The following is a 19152-nucleotide window of genomic DNA, read 5'->3' on the forward strand; positions in this document are numbered from 1 at the left end:
GGCCGACACCGCCTCAAACCCCGCCCACTGGGCGTGACAGTACACACCAAGCCCCGCCCACACCCCACCGGTGCTGCGTCACGTGCCGTCCCCGCCATCTTGAAGAGGGCACCGCGCCCTTGACGGGATTTCCGCCACGCTCAAGATGGCGGGTAAGCCACGCCCTCCTCCTACGGCAAGTTGTAGAGGCCGAGTTTTGTCGGCGCAGGCGCAATCGCGGCGTGACTAAGATGGAGGCCGGGGCAGCGCCGCCGCCGTTTTGGGCCGGGGGCCCGGCCCCGGGGGAAGTGTTCATCCCGCGGGTCTGGGGGCTGGGGGCTCCCCGGGGCTCCGGTACCGCCTCCGGGATCGGTGGTACCGGCTCCGGGATCGGGATCGGGATCGGTGCCGCGCCCGCCCGCCGCACGCTGTGAGTGCCGTGAGGGGAGAGGGCGGGAATGGGGGAGATGGGGGATGGGGAGGGGCTGAGGGGAACTGGGGGGACTGGGGGGGCTCGAGAGGGGAACTGGGGGGACTGGGATGGGGAAATGGGGAGATGGGGAACCGGGGAGGGATGGGAAGGGGGCTGGGGGGAACTGGGGGGATGGGGAGGGGAACTGGCGGGACTGGGGGGACTGGGAAGGGATGGGAGGGGGCTGAGGGGAACTGGGGAGACTGGGAGGGGGCTGAGGGTGACTGGGAGGGGGCTGAGGGGAACTGGGGGGACTGGGAGGGGAACTGGGGGAACTGGGGGGACTGGGAGGGGGCTGAGGGTGACTGGGAGGGGGCTGAGGGGAACTGGGAGGACTGGGAGGGGGCTGAGGGGGACTGGGGAGAACTGGAGATGGGGGGAGACTGGGGAGACAAACAGGGATCAAAACTGGGATCCAGTCTGGGATCCAAACTGGGCAAACTGGGATCCAAACTGGGAAATCTGGGATCCAAATTGGGATCCAAACTGGGATCCAGACTAGCAGCTAAACTGGGAGCCAAACTGGGAAATCTGGGATCCAGACTGGGATCAAAATAGGGAGCCAAAGTGGGATCTAAACTGGGATCCACAGTGGGATCCAAACTGGGCAAACTGGGATCCAGAGGGGGATCCAGACTAGCAGGCAAACTGGGAGCCAAACTGGGATCCAGACTGGGATCCAAACTGGGCAAACTGGGAGCCAAACTGGGATCCAAACTGGGCAATCTGGGAGCCAAACTGGGATCCAGACTAGCAGCCAAACTGGGATCTAAACTGGGATCCAGACTGGGCAGACTGGGATCAAAACAGGGAGCCAAACTGGGATCCAAAGTGGGATCCAAACTGGGAGCCAAACCAGGATCCAAAGAGGGATCCAAAGAGGGATCCAAACTGGTCAAACTGGGATCAAAACAGGGAGCCAAACTGGGATCTAAACGGGGATCCAGACCAGGAGCCAAACCAGGATCCAGACTGGGACCCAAACTGGGATCCAAACTGGTCAAACTGGGATCCAAACTGGGATCCAAACTGGGATCCAAACTGGGATCCAAACTGGTCGAACTGGGATCCAAACTGGGATCCAAACTGGGATCCAAACTGGTCGAACTGGGATCCAAACTGGGATCCAAACTGGGATCCAAACTGGGATCCAAACTGGTCAAACTGGGATCCAAACTGGGATCCAAACTGGGATCCAATCTGGGACCCAAACTGGTCGAACTGGGATCCAAACTGGGATCCAGACTGGGATCCAAACTGGTTTCCCGCGGCCCTGGCAGGAGCCCGATGGTGACGGGGACGTCGGTGCTGGGGCTGAAGTTCTCCGGGGGCGTGATCCTGGCCGCGGACACGGTGGGATCCTACGGATCCCTGGCGCGATTCCGGGGGATCTCCCGGCTCCTCAAGGTCAACGACTCCACCGTGCTGGGATCCAACTGGGAGCCAAACTGGGATCCAGACTGGGAGCCAAACTGGGAAATCTGGGATCCAAACTGGGAGCCAAACTGGGATCCAGACCAGGATCCAAACTGGGATCAAAATAGGGAGCTAAAGTGGGATCTAAACTGGGATCCAAAGTGGGATCCAAACTGGGATCCAGAGGGGGATCCAAACTGGGATCCAAACTGGGATCCAGACTAGCAGGCAAACTGGGTTCCAAACTGGGATCCAAACTGGACAGACTGGGATCCAGACTGGGCAATCTGGGAGCCAAACTGGGATCCAGACTGGGATCCAAACTGGTCGAACTGGGATCCAATCTGGGATCCAAACTGGGATCCAAACTGGGATCCAAACTGGGATCTAAACTGGGATCCAAACTGGGATCTAAACTGGGATCCAAACTGGGATCCAATCTGGGATCCAAACTGGTTTCCCGCGGCCCTGGCAGGAGCCCGATGGTGACGGGGACGTCGGTGCTGGGGCTGAAGTTCTCCGGGGGCGTGATCCTGGCCGCGGACACGGTGGGATCCTACGGATCCCTGGCGCGATTCCGGGGGATCTCCCGGCTCCTCAAGGTCAACGACTCCACCGTGCTGGGATCCAACTGGGATCCAAACTGGGATCCAGACTGGGAGCCAGACTGGGAAATCTGGGATCCAAACTGGGATCAAAACAGGGAGCCAAACTGGGATCCAAACTGGGATCCAGACCGGGATCCAGACCAGGATCCAGACTGGGACCCAAACTGGTCAAACTGGGATCCAAACTGGGATCCAATCTGGGATCCAAACTGGGATCCAATCTGGGATCCAAACTGGGATCCAAACTGGGATCCAAACTGGGATCTAAACTGGGATCCAAACTAGACAAACTTGGGATCCAAACTGGGATCCAATCTGGGACCCAAACTGGTCGAACTGGGATCCAAACTGGGATCCAATCTGGGATCCAATCTGGGATCCAGACTGGGATCCAGACTGGGATCCAAACTGGGATCCAAACTGGGATCCAAACTGGGATCCAAACTGGGATCCAATCTGGGATCCAAACTGGGATCCAATCTGGGATCCAAACTGGTTTCCCGCGGCCCTGGCAGGAGCCCGATGGTGACGGGGACGTCGGTGCTGGGGCTGAAGTTCTCCGGGGGCGTGATCCTGGCCGCGGACACGGTGGGATCCTACGGATCCCTGGCGCGATTCCGGGGGATCTCCCGGCTCCTCAAGGTCAACGACTCCACCGTGCTGGGAGCCTCGGGAGATCTGGCGGATTTCCAGCACCTGCGGCAGCTCCTGGAGCAGATGGTGTAAGATTCCCGGGGATTTCTTGGGATCTGGGGAGGCCAAAATCCTCTGGGAATTGTGGGATTCCTCAAACGGCAGCTGCATTCCCGGAAATTTGGGAATTTCCTGTTGTTAAAGCCCTGGGATTGATTGCTGGGATTGATTGCCCATCCCAAAATCCCGGATTTTCAAGTGATGTGAGGCATTCCCATGAGTTCCCCATCCCAAAATCCCGGATTTTCAGGGGGTGGAAGGCGTTCCCAAGAATTCCCCATCCCAAAATCCCAGATTTTCAAGTGATGTGAGGCGTTCCCATGACTTCCCCATCCCAAAATCCCGGATTTTTGGGTGATGTGAGGCGTTCCCAAGAATTCCCCATCCCCAAATCCCGGATTTTCAGGGGTTTGAGGCATTCCCAAGAATTCCCCATCCCAAAATCCCGGATTTTCAGGGGTTTGAGGCATTCCCAAGAATTCCCCATCCCAAAATCCCAGATTTTCAGGTGATGTGAGGTGTTCCCATGAGTTCCCCATCCCAAAATCCCGGATTTTCAGGGGGTGTGAGGCGTTCCCAAGAATTTCCCATCCCAAAATCCCCGATTTTCAGGTGATGTGAGGCATTCCCAAGAATTTCCCATCCCAAAATCCCAGATTTTCAGGGGGTGGAAGGCGTTCCCAAGAATTTCCCATCCCAAAATCCCGGATTTTCAGGTGATGTGAGGCGTTCCCAAGAGTTTCTGATCCCAAAATTTTTTAATCTTGAGTCCCTGAATCCCTTATCCACAAATCCCTGATTTTTCCCAATATTCCATCCACAAATCCCTGATTTTCCCAGCGTTCCATCCCCAAATTCCAGATTTTTTTGACCACAAATCCCTGATTTTCCTGGTTTTCCATCCTTGAATTCCCTGACAGTTTTTGACCACCAATCCCAGATTTTCCCAGCATTCCATCCCCAAATTCCCTGATTTTCCTGGTTTTCCATCCTTGAATTCCATGTCATTTTCTGACCACCAATCCCTGATTTTCCTGCTGTTCCGTCCCCAAATTCCCTGACATTTTTTGAGCACCAATCCCTGATTTTCCCCTCATTCCATCCCTGAATTCCCTGATTTTCCCAGCATTCCACCCCTGAATTCCAGATTTTTTTGACCACAAATCCCTGATTTTCCCAGCATTCCACCCCCAAATTCCAGATTTTTTTGACCACAAATCCCTGATTTTCCCGGTTTTCCATCCCCAAATTCCAAAGCTTTTTCTGACCACAAATCCCTGATTTTCCCAATATTCCATCCCCAAATTCCCTGATTTTCCCGGTGTTCCATCCCAAAATTCCAAAGCTTTTTCTGACCACCAATCCCTGATTTTCCCAGCATTCCATCCCCGAATTCCCGTTTTTCCCACCACAAATGCCCCGAATTCCCGATTTTTCCCCACCACAAATTCCCTGATTTTCCCATCATTCCACCCCCGAATTCCACAGCTTTTTTCAACCGCAAATCCCCTGATTTTCCCAGCATTCCATCCCCAAATTCCAGATTTTTTTGACCACCAATCCCTGATTTTCCTGGCGTTCATCCCCAAATTCCAAAGCTTTTTTCAACCACAAATTCCCCGATTTTCCCAATATTCCACCCCCGAATTCCCTGATTTTCCCAATATTCCATCCCCAAATTCCCTGATTTTCCTAGCATTCCACCCCCGAATTCCTGATTTTTCCCCCACCACAAATCCCCCGATTTTCCCCGAATTCCACCCCGAAATCCCCCAATTTTCCCAATATTCCATCCCCAAATTCCCTGATTTTCCCATCATTCCACCCCCAAATTCCAAAGCTTTTTCTGACCACCAATCCCTGATTTTCCCATCATTCCACCCCCGAATTCCCGATTTCCCCCCACCACAAATCCCCCGATTTTCCCAATATTCCATCCCCAAATCCCCCGATTTTCCCATCATTCCACCCCCGAATTCCCGATTTTTCCCCACCACAAATCCCCCGATTTTCCCCTCATTCCACCCCCAAATTCCCTGATTTTCCTGGTTTTCCATCCCCAAACCCCCCGACATTTTTCCCACCACAAATCCCCTGATTTTCCCCTCATTCCATCCCCAAATCCCCCGATTTTCCCAATATTCCACCCCCAAATTCCCGATTTTCCCCCACCACAAATCCCCCGATTTTCCCCTCATTCCACTCCCAAATTCCCTGATTTTCCCAAAACTCCACCCCCCAATTCCCGTTTTTTCCCCACCACAAATCCCCCGATTTTCCCAGCATTCCACCCCCGAATTCCAGATTTTTTCGACCACAAATCCCTGATTTTCCTGGTTTTCCATCCCCAAATCCCCCGATTTTCCCCTCATTCCACCCCCAAATCCCCCGATTTTCCCAATATTCCACCCCCGAATTCCCGATTTTCCCCCACCACAAATCCCCCGATTTTCCCCTCATTCCACCCCCAAATTCCCTGATTTTCCTGGTTTTCCATCCCCAAATCCCCCGATTTTCCCAATATTCCACCCCCGAATTCCCGATTTCCCCCACCACAAATCCCCCGATTTTCCCCTCATTCCACCTCCGAATTCCCTGATTTTCCCAGCATTCCACCCCCAAATTCCCGATTTTTCCCCACCACAAATCCCCCGATTTTCCCAGCATTCCACCCCCGAATTCCAGATTTTTTCGACCACAAATCCCTGATTTTCCTGGTTTTCCATCCCCAAATTCCCTGATTTTCCCAGCATTCCATCCCTAAATTCCAAAGCTTTTTTCAACCACACATCCCTGATTTTCCCATCATTCCACCCCCGAATTCCCGTTTTTTCCCCACCACAAATCCCCTGATTTTCCCAATGTTCCATCCCTGAATTCCCTGATTTTCCCATCATTCCATCCCCAAATTCCAGATTTTTTTGACCACCAATCCCCGATTTTCCCAATATTCCACCCCCGAATTCCCGATTTCCCCCACCACAAATCCCCCGATTTTCCCCTCATTCCACCCCCAAATTCCCTGATTTTCCCATCATTCCATCCCTAAATTCCCTGATTTTCCTGGTTTTCCATCCCCAAACCCCCCGACATTTTTCCCACCACAAATCCCTGATTTTCCCAGCATTCCACCCCCGAATTCCATGATTTTCCCAATATTCCATCCCCAAATCCCCCGATTTTCCCAATATTCCACCCCCAAATCCCCCGATTTTCCCATCATTCCACCCCCGAATTCCCGATTTCCCCCACCACAAATCCCCCGATTTTCCCCTCATTCCACCCCCAAATTCCCTGATTTTCCCATCATTCCACCCCCAAATCCCCCAATTTTCCCAATATTCCACCCCCAAATCCCCCGATTTTCCCAATATTCCACCCCCGAATTCCCAATTTTCCCCCACCACAAATCCCCCGATTTTCCCCGAATTCCACCCCGAAATCCCCCAATTTTCCCAATATTCCACCCCCAAATCCCCCGATTTTCCCATCATTCCACCCCCGAATTCCCGATTTTTTCCCCACCACAAATCCCCGATTTTCCCAATATTCCATCCCCAAATTCCAGATTTTTTTGACCACCAATCCCTGATTTTCCCAATATTCCACCCCCGAATTCCCGATTTTTTTCCACCACAAATCCCCCGATTTTCCCATCATTCCACCCCCAAATTCCCTGATTTTCCTGGTTTTCCATCCCCAAACCCCCCGACATTTTTCCCACCACAAATCCCCCGATTTTCCCCTCATTCCACCCCCGAATTCCCTGGAATTCCCTGGATTTCAGGATCGACGAGGAGCTGCTGGGGGACGGGCACAGCTACAGCCCCCGAGCTCTTCACTCCTGGCTCACGCGGGTTCTCTACAACCGGCGCTCCAAGATCAATCCCCTCTGGAATTCCGTGCTCATCGCCGGCGTCTACGGCGGGGAGAGGTGAGAGATCCCGGGATTGGCAAATTCCGGGAATTTCTCCTTTTTTTTTTTTTCATGTGGGAATTCCTGGGTTTTTGGGGTTTTTTTTAGGGAAATTTTGGGGTTTTTCACAGGGCGGGTTGTTTGGTTTTTTTTCCTCGGGGAAATTCCTGATTTTTCCGTGGGGAAATTCCTGATTTTTCCTCAGGGAAATTCCTGATTTTTCCTCAGGGAAATTCCTGATTTTTCCTCGGGGAAATTCCTGCTTTTTCCGTGGGGAAATTCCTGATTTTTCCACGCGGAAATTCCTGCCCATTCCATGGGGAAATTCCTGATTTTTCCATGGGGAAATTCCTGCTTTTTCCATGGGGAAATTCCTGCTTTTTCCATGGGGAAATTCCTGATTTTTCCCAGGGAATTTTCTGTCCAATCCATGGGGAAATTCCTGCTTTTTCCCGGGGAAATTCCTGCTTTTTCCCAGGGAAATTCCTGCCCATTCCATGGGGAAATTCCTGATTTTTCCCAGGGAATTTTCTGCCCATTCCACGGGGAAATTCCTGCTCCTTCCTCCCACGATTCCTCTTCCTCCTTCCCAAGGAAATTCCTGCTCCTTTTTCCCCCCTTTCCCAATTTTTTTCCGGCAAATTCCTCCTCCTCCCCGGGCCTATTCCCTCTTAACCCGTCCCCATTCCCGCGGCATTCCCGTTCCCGGCGCTCATTCCCGCGGAATTCCCGTTCCCGGCGCTCATTCCCGTTCCCGGCGCTCATTCCCGCGGCATTCCCGTTCCCGGCGCTCATTCCCGGCGCTCATTCCCGTTCCCGGCGCTCATTCCCGGCGCTCATTCCCGTTCCCGTCCCCATTCCCGCGGCATTCCCGTTCCCGGCGCTCATTCCCATGGAATTCCCGTTCCCGGCGCTCATTCCCGTTCCCGGCGCTCATTCCCGTTCCCGGCGCTCATTCCCGTTCCCGGCGCTCATTCCCGCGGCATTCCCGTTCCCGGCGCTCATTCCCGCGGCATTCCCGTTCCCGGCGCTCATTCCCGTTCCCGGCGCTCATTCCCGTTCCCGGCGCTCATTCCCGTTCCCGGCGCTCATTCCCGCGGCATTCCCGTTCCCGGCGCTCATTCCCGTTCCCGGCGCTCATTCCCGCGGCATTCCCGTTCCCGGCGCTCATTCCCGTTCCCGGCGCTCATTCCCGTTCCCAGCGCTCATTCCCGTGGCATTCCCGTTCCCGGCGCTCATTCCCGTTCCCGGCGCTCATTCCCGCGGCATTCCCGTTCCCGGCGCTCATTCCCGTTCCCGGCGCTCATTCCCGTTCCTGGCGCTCATTCCCGTTCCCGGCGCTCATTCCCGTTCCCGGCACTCATTCCCGTTCCCGGCGCTCATTCCCGTTCCCAGCGCTCATTCCCGTGGCATTCCCGTTCCCGGCGCTCATTCCCGTTCCCGGCGCTCATTCCCGCGGCATTCCCGTTCCCGGCGCTCATTCCCGTTCCCAGCGCTCATTCCCGCGGCATTCCCGTTCCCGGCGCTCATTCCCGCGGCATTCCCGTTCCCGGCACTCATTCCCGTTCCCGGCGCTCATTCCCGTTCCCGGCGCTCATTCCCGGCGCTCATTCCCGTTCCCGGCGCTCATTCCCGTTCCCGGCGCTCATTCCCGTTCCCGGCGCTCATTCCCGCGGCATTCCCGTTCCCGGCGCTCATTCCCGCGGCATTCCCGTTCCCGGCGCTCATTCCCGTTCCCGGCGCTCATTCCCGCGGCATTCCCGTTCCCGGCGCTCATTCCCGCGGCATTCCCGTTCCCGGCGCTCATTCCCGCGGCATTCCCGTTCCCGGCGCTCATTCCCGTTCCCGGCGCTCATTCCCGTTCCCGGCGCTCATTCCCGCGGCATTCCCGTTCCCGGCGCTCATTCCCGCGGCATTCCCGTTCCCGGCGCTCATTCCCGTTCCCGGCGCTCATTCCCGCGGCATTCCCGTTCCCGGCGCTCATTCCCGTTCCCGGCGCTCATTCCCGTTCCCGGCGCTCATTCCCGTTCCCGGCGCTCATTCCCGTTCCCAGCGCTCATTCCCGTTCCCGGCGCTCATTCCCGTTCCCGGCGCTCATTCCCGTTCCCGGCGCTCATTCCCGCGGCATTCCCGTTCCCGGCGCTCATTCCCGTTCCCGGCGCTCATTCCCGTTCCCGGCGCTCATTCCCGTTCCCGGCGCTCATTCCCGCTTTTCCGCAGTTTCCTGGGATACGTGGACATGCTGGGCGTGGCCTACGAGGCTCCGTCCTTGGCCACGGGATTCGGGGCTTACCTGGCCCAGGTGAGTCCGAGCCCCTCCCTTCGTTAGTTCAGGGTTAATTAATCCTTAATTGATGAATTTTTATTTATTTATTTATTCGTTTATTTCTCCATTAATTAATTAATTAATATATTCATTCATTTATTTGTTAATTAATTCATTTGTTTATTCATCAATTTATTTATTTATTCATGTATTTAATTATTCGTTAATTCATTTATTCATTATTCATTCACTAATTCATTTATTTAGTTATTTATTCATTCATTTATTCATTAATTAATTCATTTGTTTATTCATTAATTTATTTATTTGTTAATCTATTTATTCATTAATTCATTCATTTATTCATTATTCATTCATTAATTCATTTATTTAGTTATTTATTCATTTATTCATTTATTTATCTATTCATTAATTAATTTATTCATTTATTTATTCATTTACTTATTCACTCATTAATTTACTTATTCATTTATTTATTCATTAATTCAGATATTTATTCATTTATTTATTCATTTATTTATTCATTTACTTATTCATTCATTTATTCATTAATTCAGATATTTATTTATTTATTCATTTATTTATTCACTTACTTATTCATTCATTTATTCATTAATTCAGATATTTATTCATTTATTTATTTATTCATTCGTTTATTCATTTATTTATTTCTTTCTTTATTTACTCATTCATTTATTTATTTATTCATTTATCCATTAATTAATTCATTCATTCATTTATTTACTTGTTCATTCATTCATTTATTTATATACTTTAATTTCATTTAATTAAACAAAATTAATTTCATTTCTTTTATTTCATTTACTCCGTTGATTAATTCTCAATTGATTTAATTGATTTTATTTATTTCCTTTCATTCCATTTAATTAATTTAATTACTTAATTGATTATTTTCAATTATTTAATTTTTTTTTACTTTGTCCTCGTTTCTGCTGGTGATTTTTTTAATTGTTTTTGTCTTAGTTAATGATTTTTTAATTACTTTTAAGATTCTTTAATTCGTTTTTTAATAGTTAATTGTAAGATTTTTTTTTTTTACTTCGATTCATCTTTTTAATTTGTAATTTTAAAATTAATTTTTTTGTTTGGCTCCTCGTGCTTTCAATTAATAATTTTTTAATTTTTTTTATGCTTTTTTCGTTCTTTTTTTAATTAATATTTTTAGCTCGTTATTTTTTTAATTGATTATTATTTAAATTAATTAAAGCTAAAGTTTCTTATTTTTTAACCCATCGTTTTTAATTTGATTCTTATCTTAATTCATTAATTTTGAATTGATGCTTCTTCTTTTAATTCGGTATTTTTTAATTGATTCTTTTCATTTTCAGTTCATTAATTTTTAATTGATTCATTGATTTCTTTGGGAGAAATTCCCTCCTTTTTCCCATGAAAATTCCTCCTTTTTCCCACAAAAATTCCTCATTTTCCCACGAAAATTCCTCATTTTCCCATGAAAATTCATTTTTTTTTCCCATGAAATTCCCTCCTTTTTCCCATGAAAATTCCTCCTTTTTCCCACAAAAATTCCTCCTTTTCCCATGAAAATTCCTTTTTTTTTCCCATGAAATTCCCTCCTTTTTCCCATGAAATTCCCTCCTTTTTCCCATGAAATTCCCTCATTTTTCCCCTGAAAATTCCTCTTTTTCCCACAAAAATTCCTCCTTTTTCCCATGAAAAATCCTCCTTTTTCCCATGAAAATTCCTCTTTTTTCCCCTGAAAAATCCTTATTATTCCCACAAAAATTCCTCCATTTTCCCATGAAAATTCCTTTTTCCCACAAAAATTCCTTTTCGAAAATTTTTCCCCGTTATTTCCTCGTTTTTTTCCCATTATTTTCCCCGTTATTTTCCCATGATTTTCCTGTTCTTTTCCCGTTATTCTCCCATTTTTTCCCATTATTTCCCCGTTTTTTTCCCATTTTTCCCCATTATTTACCTGTTTTTTCCCTGTTATTCCCCTGTTATTTTCCCATTATTTCCCTGGTTTTTTCCCCTTTTTTTCCCGTTATTTTCCCATTTTTTCCCATTATTTTCCCTTTTTTCCCATTATTTTCCCGTTATTTCCCTGTTTTTTTCCCATTTTTTTCCCGTTTTTTTCCCGTTATTTCCCTGTTTTTTCCCCGTTATTTTCCCCTTATTTTCCCGTTATTTTCCCCATTATTTCCCCATTTTTTTCCCGTTTTTTCCCCGTTATTTCCCCGTTATTTTCTCCGTGATTTCCCCCGTGATTTCCCCGTGATTTTCCCCTTATTTTCCCCGTTATTTTCCCATTTCTTTCCCGTTATTTCCCCGTTTTTTTCCCGTTATTTTCCCGTTATTTCCCTGTTTTTTTCCCATTATTTTCCCATTTTTCCCCCGTTATTTCCCCGTTATTTTCCCATTTTTTCCCGTTATTTTTCCCCGTTTTTTCCCTGATATTTTCCCATTTCTTTCCTGTTTCTTTCCCGTTATTTTTCCCGTTTCTTTCCGTTATTTTTCCCCTTTTTTTCCCGTTATTTCCCCGTGATTTCCCCGTTATTTCCCGTTATTTCCCGGTTATTTCCCGTGATTTCCCCGTGATTTCCCCGTTATTTCCCCGTTATTTCCCCGTTATTTCCCGGTTATTTCCCGTTATTTCCCGGTTATTTCCCCGTTATTTCCCCGTTATTTCCCGGTTATTTCCCCGTTATTTCCCCTGATTTTCCCCGTGATTTCCCCGTGATTTCCCCGTGATTTCCCCGTGATTTCCCCATTATTTCCCTGTGATTTCCCCGTGATTTCCCCGTTATTTCCCCGTTATTTCCCGTGATTTCCCCGTTATTTTCCCCGTTATTTCCCTGTTTTTTCCCTGTTATTTCCCGTTATTTCCCCGTTATTTCCCCGTTATTTCCCCGTGATTTCCCCGTGATTTCCCGGTTATTTCCCCGTTATTTCCCCGTGATTTCCCCGTGATTTCCCCGTGATTTCCCCGTTATTTCCCCCTGATTTCCTGGTTATTTCCCCTGATTTTCCCGTTCTTTTCCCGGCGCAGCCGTTGCTGCGGGCGGCGCTGGAGCGGGATCGGCTCCCGAGCCGGGAGGAGGCGCGGGAGCTGCTGGAGCGCTGCCTGCGCGTGCTCTACTACCGGGACGCTCGCTCCTTCAACAGGGTTTGTATCCCAAAATCATCCCAAATCCATCCCAAACCCATCCCAAAATCCATCCCAAAATCCCTGGGATCCATCCCAAAATCCCAGGAATCCGTCCCAAATCCATCCCCAAATCCCTGGGATCCATCCCTGAATCCATCCCCAAATCCCTGGGATCCATCCCGATCCCGCAGCGCTGCCTGCGCGTGCTCTACTACCGGGACGCTCGCTCCTTCAACAGGGTTTGTATCCCAAAATCATCCCAAACCCATCCCAAATCCATCCCCAAAATCCCAGGAATCCATCCCAAATCCATCCCCAAAATCCTGGGATCCATCCCGATCCCGCAGCGCTGCCTGCGCGTGCTCTACTACCGGGACGCTCGCTCCTTCAACAGGTTTTGTATCTCAAAATCATCCCAAATCCATCCCAAATCCATCCCAAAATCCTGGGATCCATCCCAAATCCATCCCCAAAATCCATGGGATCCATCCCCAAATCCCTGGGATCCATCCCCAAATCCCTGGGATCCATCCCGATCCCGCAGCGCTGCCTGCGCGTGCTCTACTACCGGGATGCTCGCTCCTTCAACAGGGTTTGTATCCCAAAATCATCCCAAAATCATCCCAAATCCATCCCAAAATCCATCCCAAAATCCCTGGGATCCATCCCAAACCCATCCCAAAATCCCTGGGATCCATCCCGATCCCGCAGCGCTGCCTGCGCGTGCTCTACTACCGGGACGCTCGCTCCTTCAACAGGGTTTGTATCCCAAAATCATCCCAAATCCATCCCAAACCCATCCCAAAATCCATGGGATCCATCCCCAAATCCATGGGATCCATCCCAAACCCATCCCCAAATCCCTGGGATCCATCCCGATCCCGCAGCGCTGCCTGCGCGTGCTCTACTACCGGGACGCTCGCTCCTTCAACAGGGTTTGTATCCCAAAATCATCCCAAATCCATCCCAAACCCATCCCAAAATCCATCCCAAAATCCCTGGGATCCATCCCAAAATCCCAGGAATCCATCCCAAATCCATCCCCAAATCCCTGGGATCCATCCCGATCCCGCAGCGCTGCCTGCGCGTGCTCTACTACCGGGACGCTCGCTCCTTCAACAGGGTTTGTGTCCCAAAATCCCGGGAATTCGTCCCAAATCCATCCCCAAATCCATGGGATCCATCCCAAATCCATCCCAAAATCCTGGGAATCCATCCCAAATCCATCCCCAAATCCCGGGTTATCCGTCCCAAAATCCTGGGAATCCATCCCGATCCTGCTCGCTCCTTCAGCAGGGTTTGCATCCCAAAATCCATCCCAAAATCCCGGGAATTCGTCCCAAAATCCCGGGAATTCGTCCCAAAATCCCGGGAATTCGTCCCAAAATCCATGGGATCCATCCCAAATCCTGGGAATCCATCCCCAAATCCCTGGGATCCATCCTAAATCCTGGGAATTCATCCCCAAATCCATCCCAAATCCCTGGGATCCATCCCCAAATCCTGGGAATCCATCCCGATCCTGCTCGCTCCTTCAGCAGGTTTTGCATCCCAAAATCCATCCCAAAATCCCGGGAATTCGTCCCAAAATCCATGGGATCCATCCCAAATCCTGGGAATCCATCCCCAAATCCATCCCAAATCCATGGGATCCATCCCAAATCCATCCCCAAATCCATCCCAAATCCATGGGATCCATCCCGATCCCGCTCGCTCCTTCAGCAGGGTTTGTATCCCAAAATTATCCCAAAATTCACGGGATCCATCCCAAAATTATCCCAAAATCCCGGGAATCCATCCCAAAATCCATCCCCAAAATCCATCCCCAAATCCCTGGGATCCATCCCAAATCCATCCCCAAATCCTGACGGTTTTTTCCTGCTCAATTCCAAGGTGGGGATTGAGGAATTCCAGGGTTTTTCCTGTGGAATTTCCGGTGCTTTTTCCCATGGAATTCCGGGTGGGAATTGAAGAATTCCAGGGTTTTTCCCGTGGAATTTCCAGTGTTTTTTCCCATGGAATTCCGGGTGGGAATTGAAGAATTCCAGGCTTTTTCCTGTGGAATTTCCAGTGTTTTTTCCACGGAATTCCGGGTGGGAATTGAAGAATTCCAGGGTTTTTCCTGTGGAATTTCCGGTGTTTTTTCCCACGGAATTCCGGGTGGGAATTGAAGAATTCCAGGGTTTTTTCCCCATGGGATTTCAGGTGTTTTTTCTGTGGAATTTCCGTTCTCTCCCGTGGAATTCCAGGGATTTTCCCCATGGGATTTCTGGTGGTTTTTTACCCCGCGGAATTCCGGGTGGGAATTGAGGAATTCCGGGTGAGAATTTGAGGAATTCCGTGTTTTTCCCGTGGAATTCTGGATGGGAATTGAGGAATTCCGGCTGGGAATTGAGTTATTCCGTGTTTTTCCCGTGGAATTCCAGGCGGAAATTGATGAATTCCGGGTGGGAATTGAGGAATTCCGGGTGGGAATTTGAGTTATTCCGTGTTTTTCCCATGGAATTCCGGCTGGGAATTGCGTTATTCCGTGTTTTTCCCGTGGAATTCCGGGTGGGAATTGAGTTATTCCGTGTTTTTCCCGTGGAATTCCGGGTGGGAATTGCGTTATTCCGTGTTTTTCCCGTGGAATTCCGGGTGGGAATTGAGTTATTCCGTGTTTTTCCCGTGGAATTCCAGGCGGGAATTGATGAATTCCGGGTGGGAATTGAGGAATTCCGGGTGGGAATTGAGGAATTCTGGGTGGGAATTTGAGGAATTCCGGGCGGGAATTGAGTTATTCCGTGTTTTTCCCATGGAATTCTGGATGGGAATTGAGGAATTCCAGGTGGGAATTTGAGTTATTCCGTGTTTTTCCCGTGGAATTCCGGGCGGGAATTTGAGGAATTCCGTGTTTTTCCCGTGGAATTCCAGGTGGGAATTGAATTCCAGGCGGGAATTTGAGGAATTCCGGGTGGGAATTGAGGAATTCCAGGCGGGAATTTGAGGAATTCCGGGTGGGAATTCAGTTATTCCATGTTTTTCCCGTGGAATTCCGGGCGGGAATCTGAGTTATTCCGTGGTTTTCCCGTGGAATTCCGGGCGGGAATTTGAGGAATTCCAGGTGGGAATTGAGGAATTCCGGGCGGGAATTTGAGTTATTCTGTGTTTTTCCCATGGAATTCCGGGTGGGAATTTGAGTTATTCCGTGTTTTTCCCGTGGAATTCCGGGCGGGAATTTGAGTTATTCTGTGTTTTTCCCCTGGAATTCCGGCTGGGAATTTGAGTTATTCCGTGTTTTTCCCGTGGAATTCCGGGCGGGAATTTGAGGAATTCCGTGTTTTTCCCGCAGTACGAGGTTGCCGTGGTGACGGAGAAGGGGGTGGAGCTGGAGGGGCCCCTGACCCTGGAGGCCAACTGGGACATCGCCCACGCCGTCAGGTGAAATTCCGTGGGAAAAACGGGATTTGGGAATGTTGGGAGAGGGAAAAACGGGATTTGGGAATTCCGGGGACGTCCCGGGGTGACATCCGAGGGATTTCCGTGGGAAAAACGGGATTTGGGAATTCTGGGGCCCATCCAGCTGTTCCCAGGGGGACAATTCCTGATTCCTGGGGGTATCCAGGTGTTCCTGGGGGGCAATTCCCGATCCCTGAGGCACATCCAGGTGTTCCAGGGGCACATCCAGGTGTTCCTGGGGGTATCCAGGTGTTCCCAAGGGTATCCAGGTGTTCCTTGGGGCACATCCAGGTGTTCCCAGGGGTATCCAGGTGTTCCAGGGGGTATCCAGGTGTTCCTGGGGCCCATCCAGGTGTTCCTGGGGTCACATCCAGATGTTCCCGGGGGTATCCAGCTGTTCCTGGGGGTATCCAGCTGTTCCTGAGGCACATCCAGGTGTTCCCAAGGGTATCCAGATGTTCTGGGGCCCATCCAGGTGTTCCTGGGGCCCATCCAGGTGTTCCTGGGGTCACATACAGATGTTCCCAAGGGGTATCCAGGTGTTCCAGCGGCCCATCCAGCTGTTCTGGGGCACATCCAGGTGTTCCCAGGGGTATCCAGGTGTTCCCGAGGGTATCCAGGTGTTCTGGGCCCCATCCAGATGTTCCTGGGGCCCATCCAGGTGTTCCAGGGGGTATCCAGATGTTCCTTGGGGCCCATCCAGGTGTTCCAGGGGTATCCAGGTGTTCCTAGGGGTATCCAGGTGTTCCTGGGGCCCATCCAGGTGTTCCCGGGGTCACATCCAGGTGTTCCTGGGGTCACATCCAGGTGTTGCTGGGGTCACATCCAGGTGTTCCCGGGGGTATCCAGCTGTTCCAGGTGTTTTCCCTGCCCCTCTCACCCCGTTTTCTCCCCCCTTTTCCCGTTTTTCCAGCGGTTTCGAGTGATCTCCGGGAGCTGCTCCGGCCTCAGCCCGTCCCCCTCGAATCCTCGCTTCACTCCCGGCCCTTCTCCCCCTCCGGAATGGCCCAATCCAGCTTTTTTTGGGAATAAAATCCATCCTTTCCAGAGCGATCCGTGTCCGTTGGTTATTGGGGATTCCTCAAAAAAAAAACCCAGGAATTCTTCCCCCAAAAAACGCCGGAATTCGGGAATCCCGCGGCTCCAAATCCCGGGTTTTTAACCAAAATCCTGGAATTCTTGAGGTGGGAAAAGCTTTTTTGGGATGGAACCTTGGAATTCCAAAGGTTTTGGAGAATCTTCAAAAAATGTGGGAATTATCCCAAAAAAAACGGCGATTTCGGGGAATTCCGCGGCTCCAAATCCTGATTTTTACCAAAATCCTGGAATTTTTGAGGTGGGAAAAGTCCTTTTTGGGGATGGAACCCTGGAATTCCAAAGGTTTTGGAGAATCTTCAAAAAATGTGGGAATTATCCCAAAAAAAAGGTCGATTTCGGGGAATTCCGCGGCTCCAAATCCCGGTTTTTTTACCAAAATCCTGGAATTTTTGAGGTGGGAAATGTCGTTTTTGGGGATGGATCCCAGGAATTCCAAAGGTTTTGGAGAATCTTCAAAAAATGTGGGATTTATCCTGAAAAAAACGGCGATTTTGGGGAATTCCACGGCTCCAAATCCCGGTTTTTTACCAAAAACCTGGAATTCTTGAGGTGGGAAAAGTCCTTTTTGGGGATGGAACCTTGGAATTCCAAAGGTTTTTGAGAATCTTCAAAAAATGTGGGAATTATCCCGAAAAAAACGGCGATTTCGGGGAATTCCGGGTGAATCCCGCGGCTCCAAATCCCGGTTTTTTTACCAAAATCCTGGAATTCTTGAGGTGGGAAAAGTCCTTTTTGGGGATGGATCCCGGGAATTCCAAAGGTTTTTGAGAATCCTCCAAAAATGTGGGAATTATCCCCAAAAAAACGGCGATTTCAGGGAATTCCGCGGCTCCAAATCCTGGTTTTTTACCAAAATCGTGGAATTCTTGAGGTGGGAAAAGTCGTTTTTTGGGATGGAACCCTGGAATTCCAAAGGTTTTGGAGAATCTTCAAAAAATGTGGGATTTATCCCCAAAAAAACCGGCGATTTCGGGGAATTCCGCGGCTCCAAATCCTGATTTTTACCAAAATCCTGGAATTCTTGAGGTGGGAAACATCCTTTTTGGGGATGGATCCCGGGAATTCCAAAGGTTTTGAGAACCTTCAAAAAATGTGGGAATTATCCCCCAAAAAAACGGCGATTTCGGGGAATTCCGCGGCTCCAAATCTTGATTTTTACCAAAATCCTGGAATTTTTGAGGTGGGAAAAGTCCTTTTTGGGGATGGAACCCTGGAATTCCAAAGGTTTTGGAGAATCTTCAAAAAATGTGGGAATTATCCCAAAAAAAAGGTCGATTTCGGGGAATTCCGCGGCTCCAAATCCCGGTTTTTTACCAAAATCCTGGAATTCTTGAGGCGGGAAAAGTCGTTTTTGGGATGGAACCTTGGCATTCCAAAGGTTTTTGAGAATCCTCAAAAAATGTGGGAATTATCCCCAAAAAAACGGCGATTTTGGGGAATCCCGCGGCTCCAAATCCTGGTTTTTTTACCAAAATCCTGGAATTTTTGAGGTGGGAAAAGCTTTTTTGGGATGGATCCCGGGAATTCCTAAACCCTGGCCAGGATTTTGGGAATTTTTCCCCCAAAAAATCCCTGAATTTTCCCCAAATCCGATTTTCCCGCTCTTTTTCCAGAAAATTCCGGGAATATTCCTTTGGAAACTGAGGGGGGAAAAATGGGGATAAATTGGGTTAAAATCCCCATTTTTGGGTATTTTTGGTGCTCTGAGTGGACCTGGGAATTCCTGGGAATTCTGGGATTATGGAATGTTTCAATTAAATAATGAAATTGTTCGATTGAATAATGGATTTCTGAATAAAATGTTGGAATGTTTCAATAAAATAATGAAATTGTTCGATTAAATAAAGGATTTCTGAATAAAATATTGGAATGTTTCAATTAAATAATGAAATTGTTTGATTAAATAAAGGATTTCTGAATAAAATGTTGGAATGTTTCAATAAAATAATTAAAATTTCTAATAAAATAATGAGGTTTTTAATAAAATATTGGAATATTCCAGTAAGATAATGAAATTTGGAATAAAATATTGGAATATTTAAATGAAATATTGGAATATTCCAATAAAATAATGAAATAGTTCAATTAAATAAGGAAATTGTTCAATTAAATAAT

At 49.0% G+C, this 19152-nt stretch overlaps 1 protein-coding gene across 1 annotated transcript; it reads left to right on the forward strand.

Moving 5' to 3' along the window:
* Positions 1 to 182: 182 nt before the first annotated feature.
* Positions 183 to 16988, forward strand: PSMB4 (proteasome 20S subunit beta 4). Its single transcript, XM_086866453.1, has 7 exons — positions 183 to 409; positions 2991 to 3197; positions 6956 to 7102; positions 9305 to 9386; positions 12403 to 12519; positions 15833 to 15921; positions 16853 to 16988. Exons 1-7 carry the CDS (start codon positions 231 to 233, stop codon positions 16863 to 16865), a joined length of 834 nt encoding a protein of 277 aa, XP_086722579.1. The 5' UTR covers positions 183 to 230; the 3' UTR covers positions 16866 to 16988.
* Positions 16989 to 19152: the final 2164 nt, after the last annotated feature.

Source organism: Cyanistes caeruleus, chromosome 30, assembly GCF_971803275.1.
Source record: "Cyanistes caeruleus chromosome 30, bCyaCae1.hap1.1, whole genome shotgun sequence".
Classification (NCBI taxonomy): Eukaryota; Metazoa; Chordata; class Aves; order Passeriformes; family Paridae; genus Cyanistes; species Cyanistes caeruleus.

What these genes read in the sequence shown, in the direction of transcription:
- PSMB4 (XM_086866453.1), top strand. Translation starts at nt 231, where the DNA reads ATGGAGGCCGGGGCAGCGCCGCCGCCGTTTTGGGCCGGGGGCCCGGCC. An exon ending in GCGCCCGCCCGCCGCACGCT is followed by an intron (nt 410 to 2,990) that starts GTGAGTGCCGTG and finishes CGGCCCTGGCAG; the next exon opens with GAGCCCGATGGTGACGGGGA. An exon ending in TCGGGGCTTACCTGGCCCAG is followed by an intron (nt 9,387 to 12,402) that starts GTGAGTCCGAGC and finishes TTCCCGGCGCAG; the next exon opens with CCGTTGCTGCGGGCGGCGCT.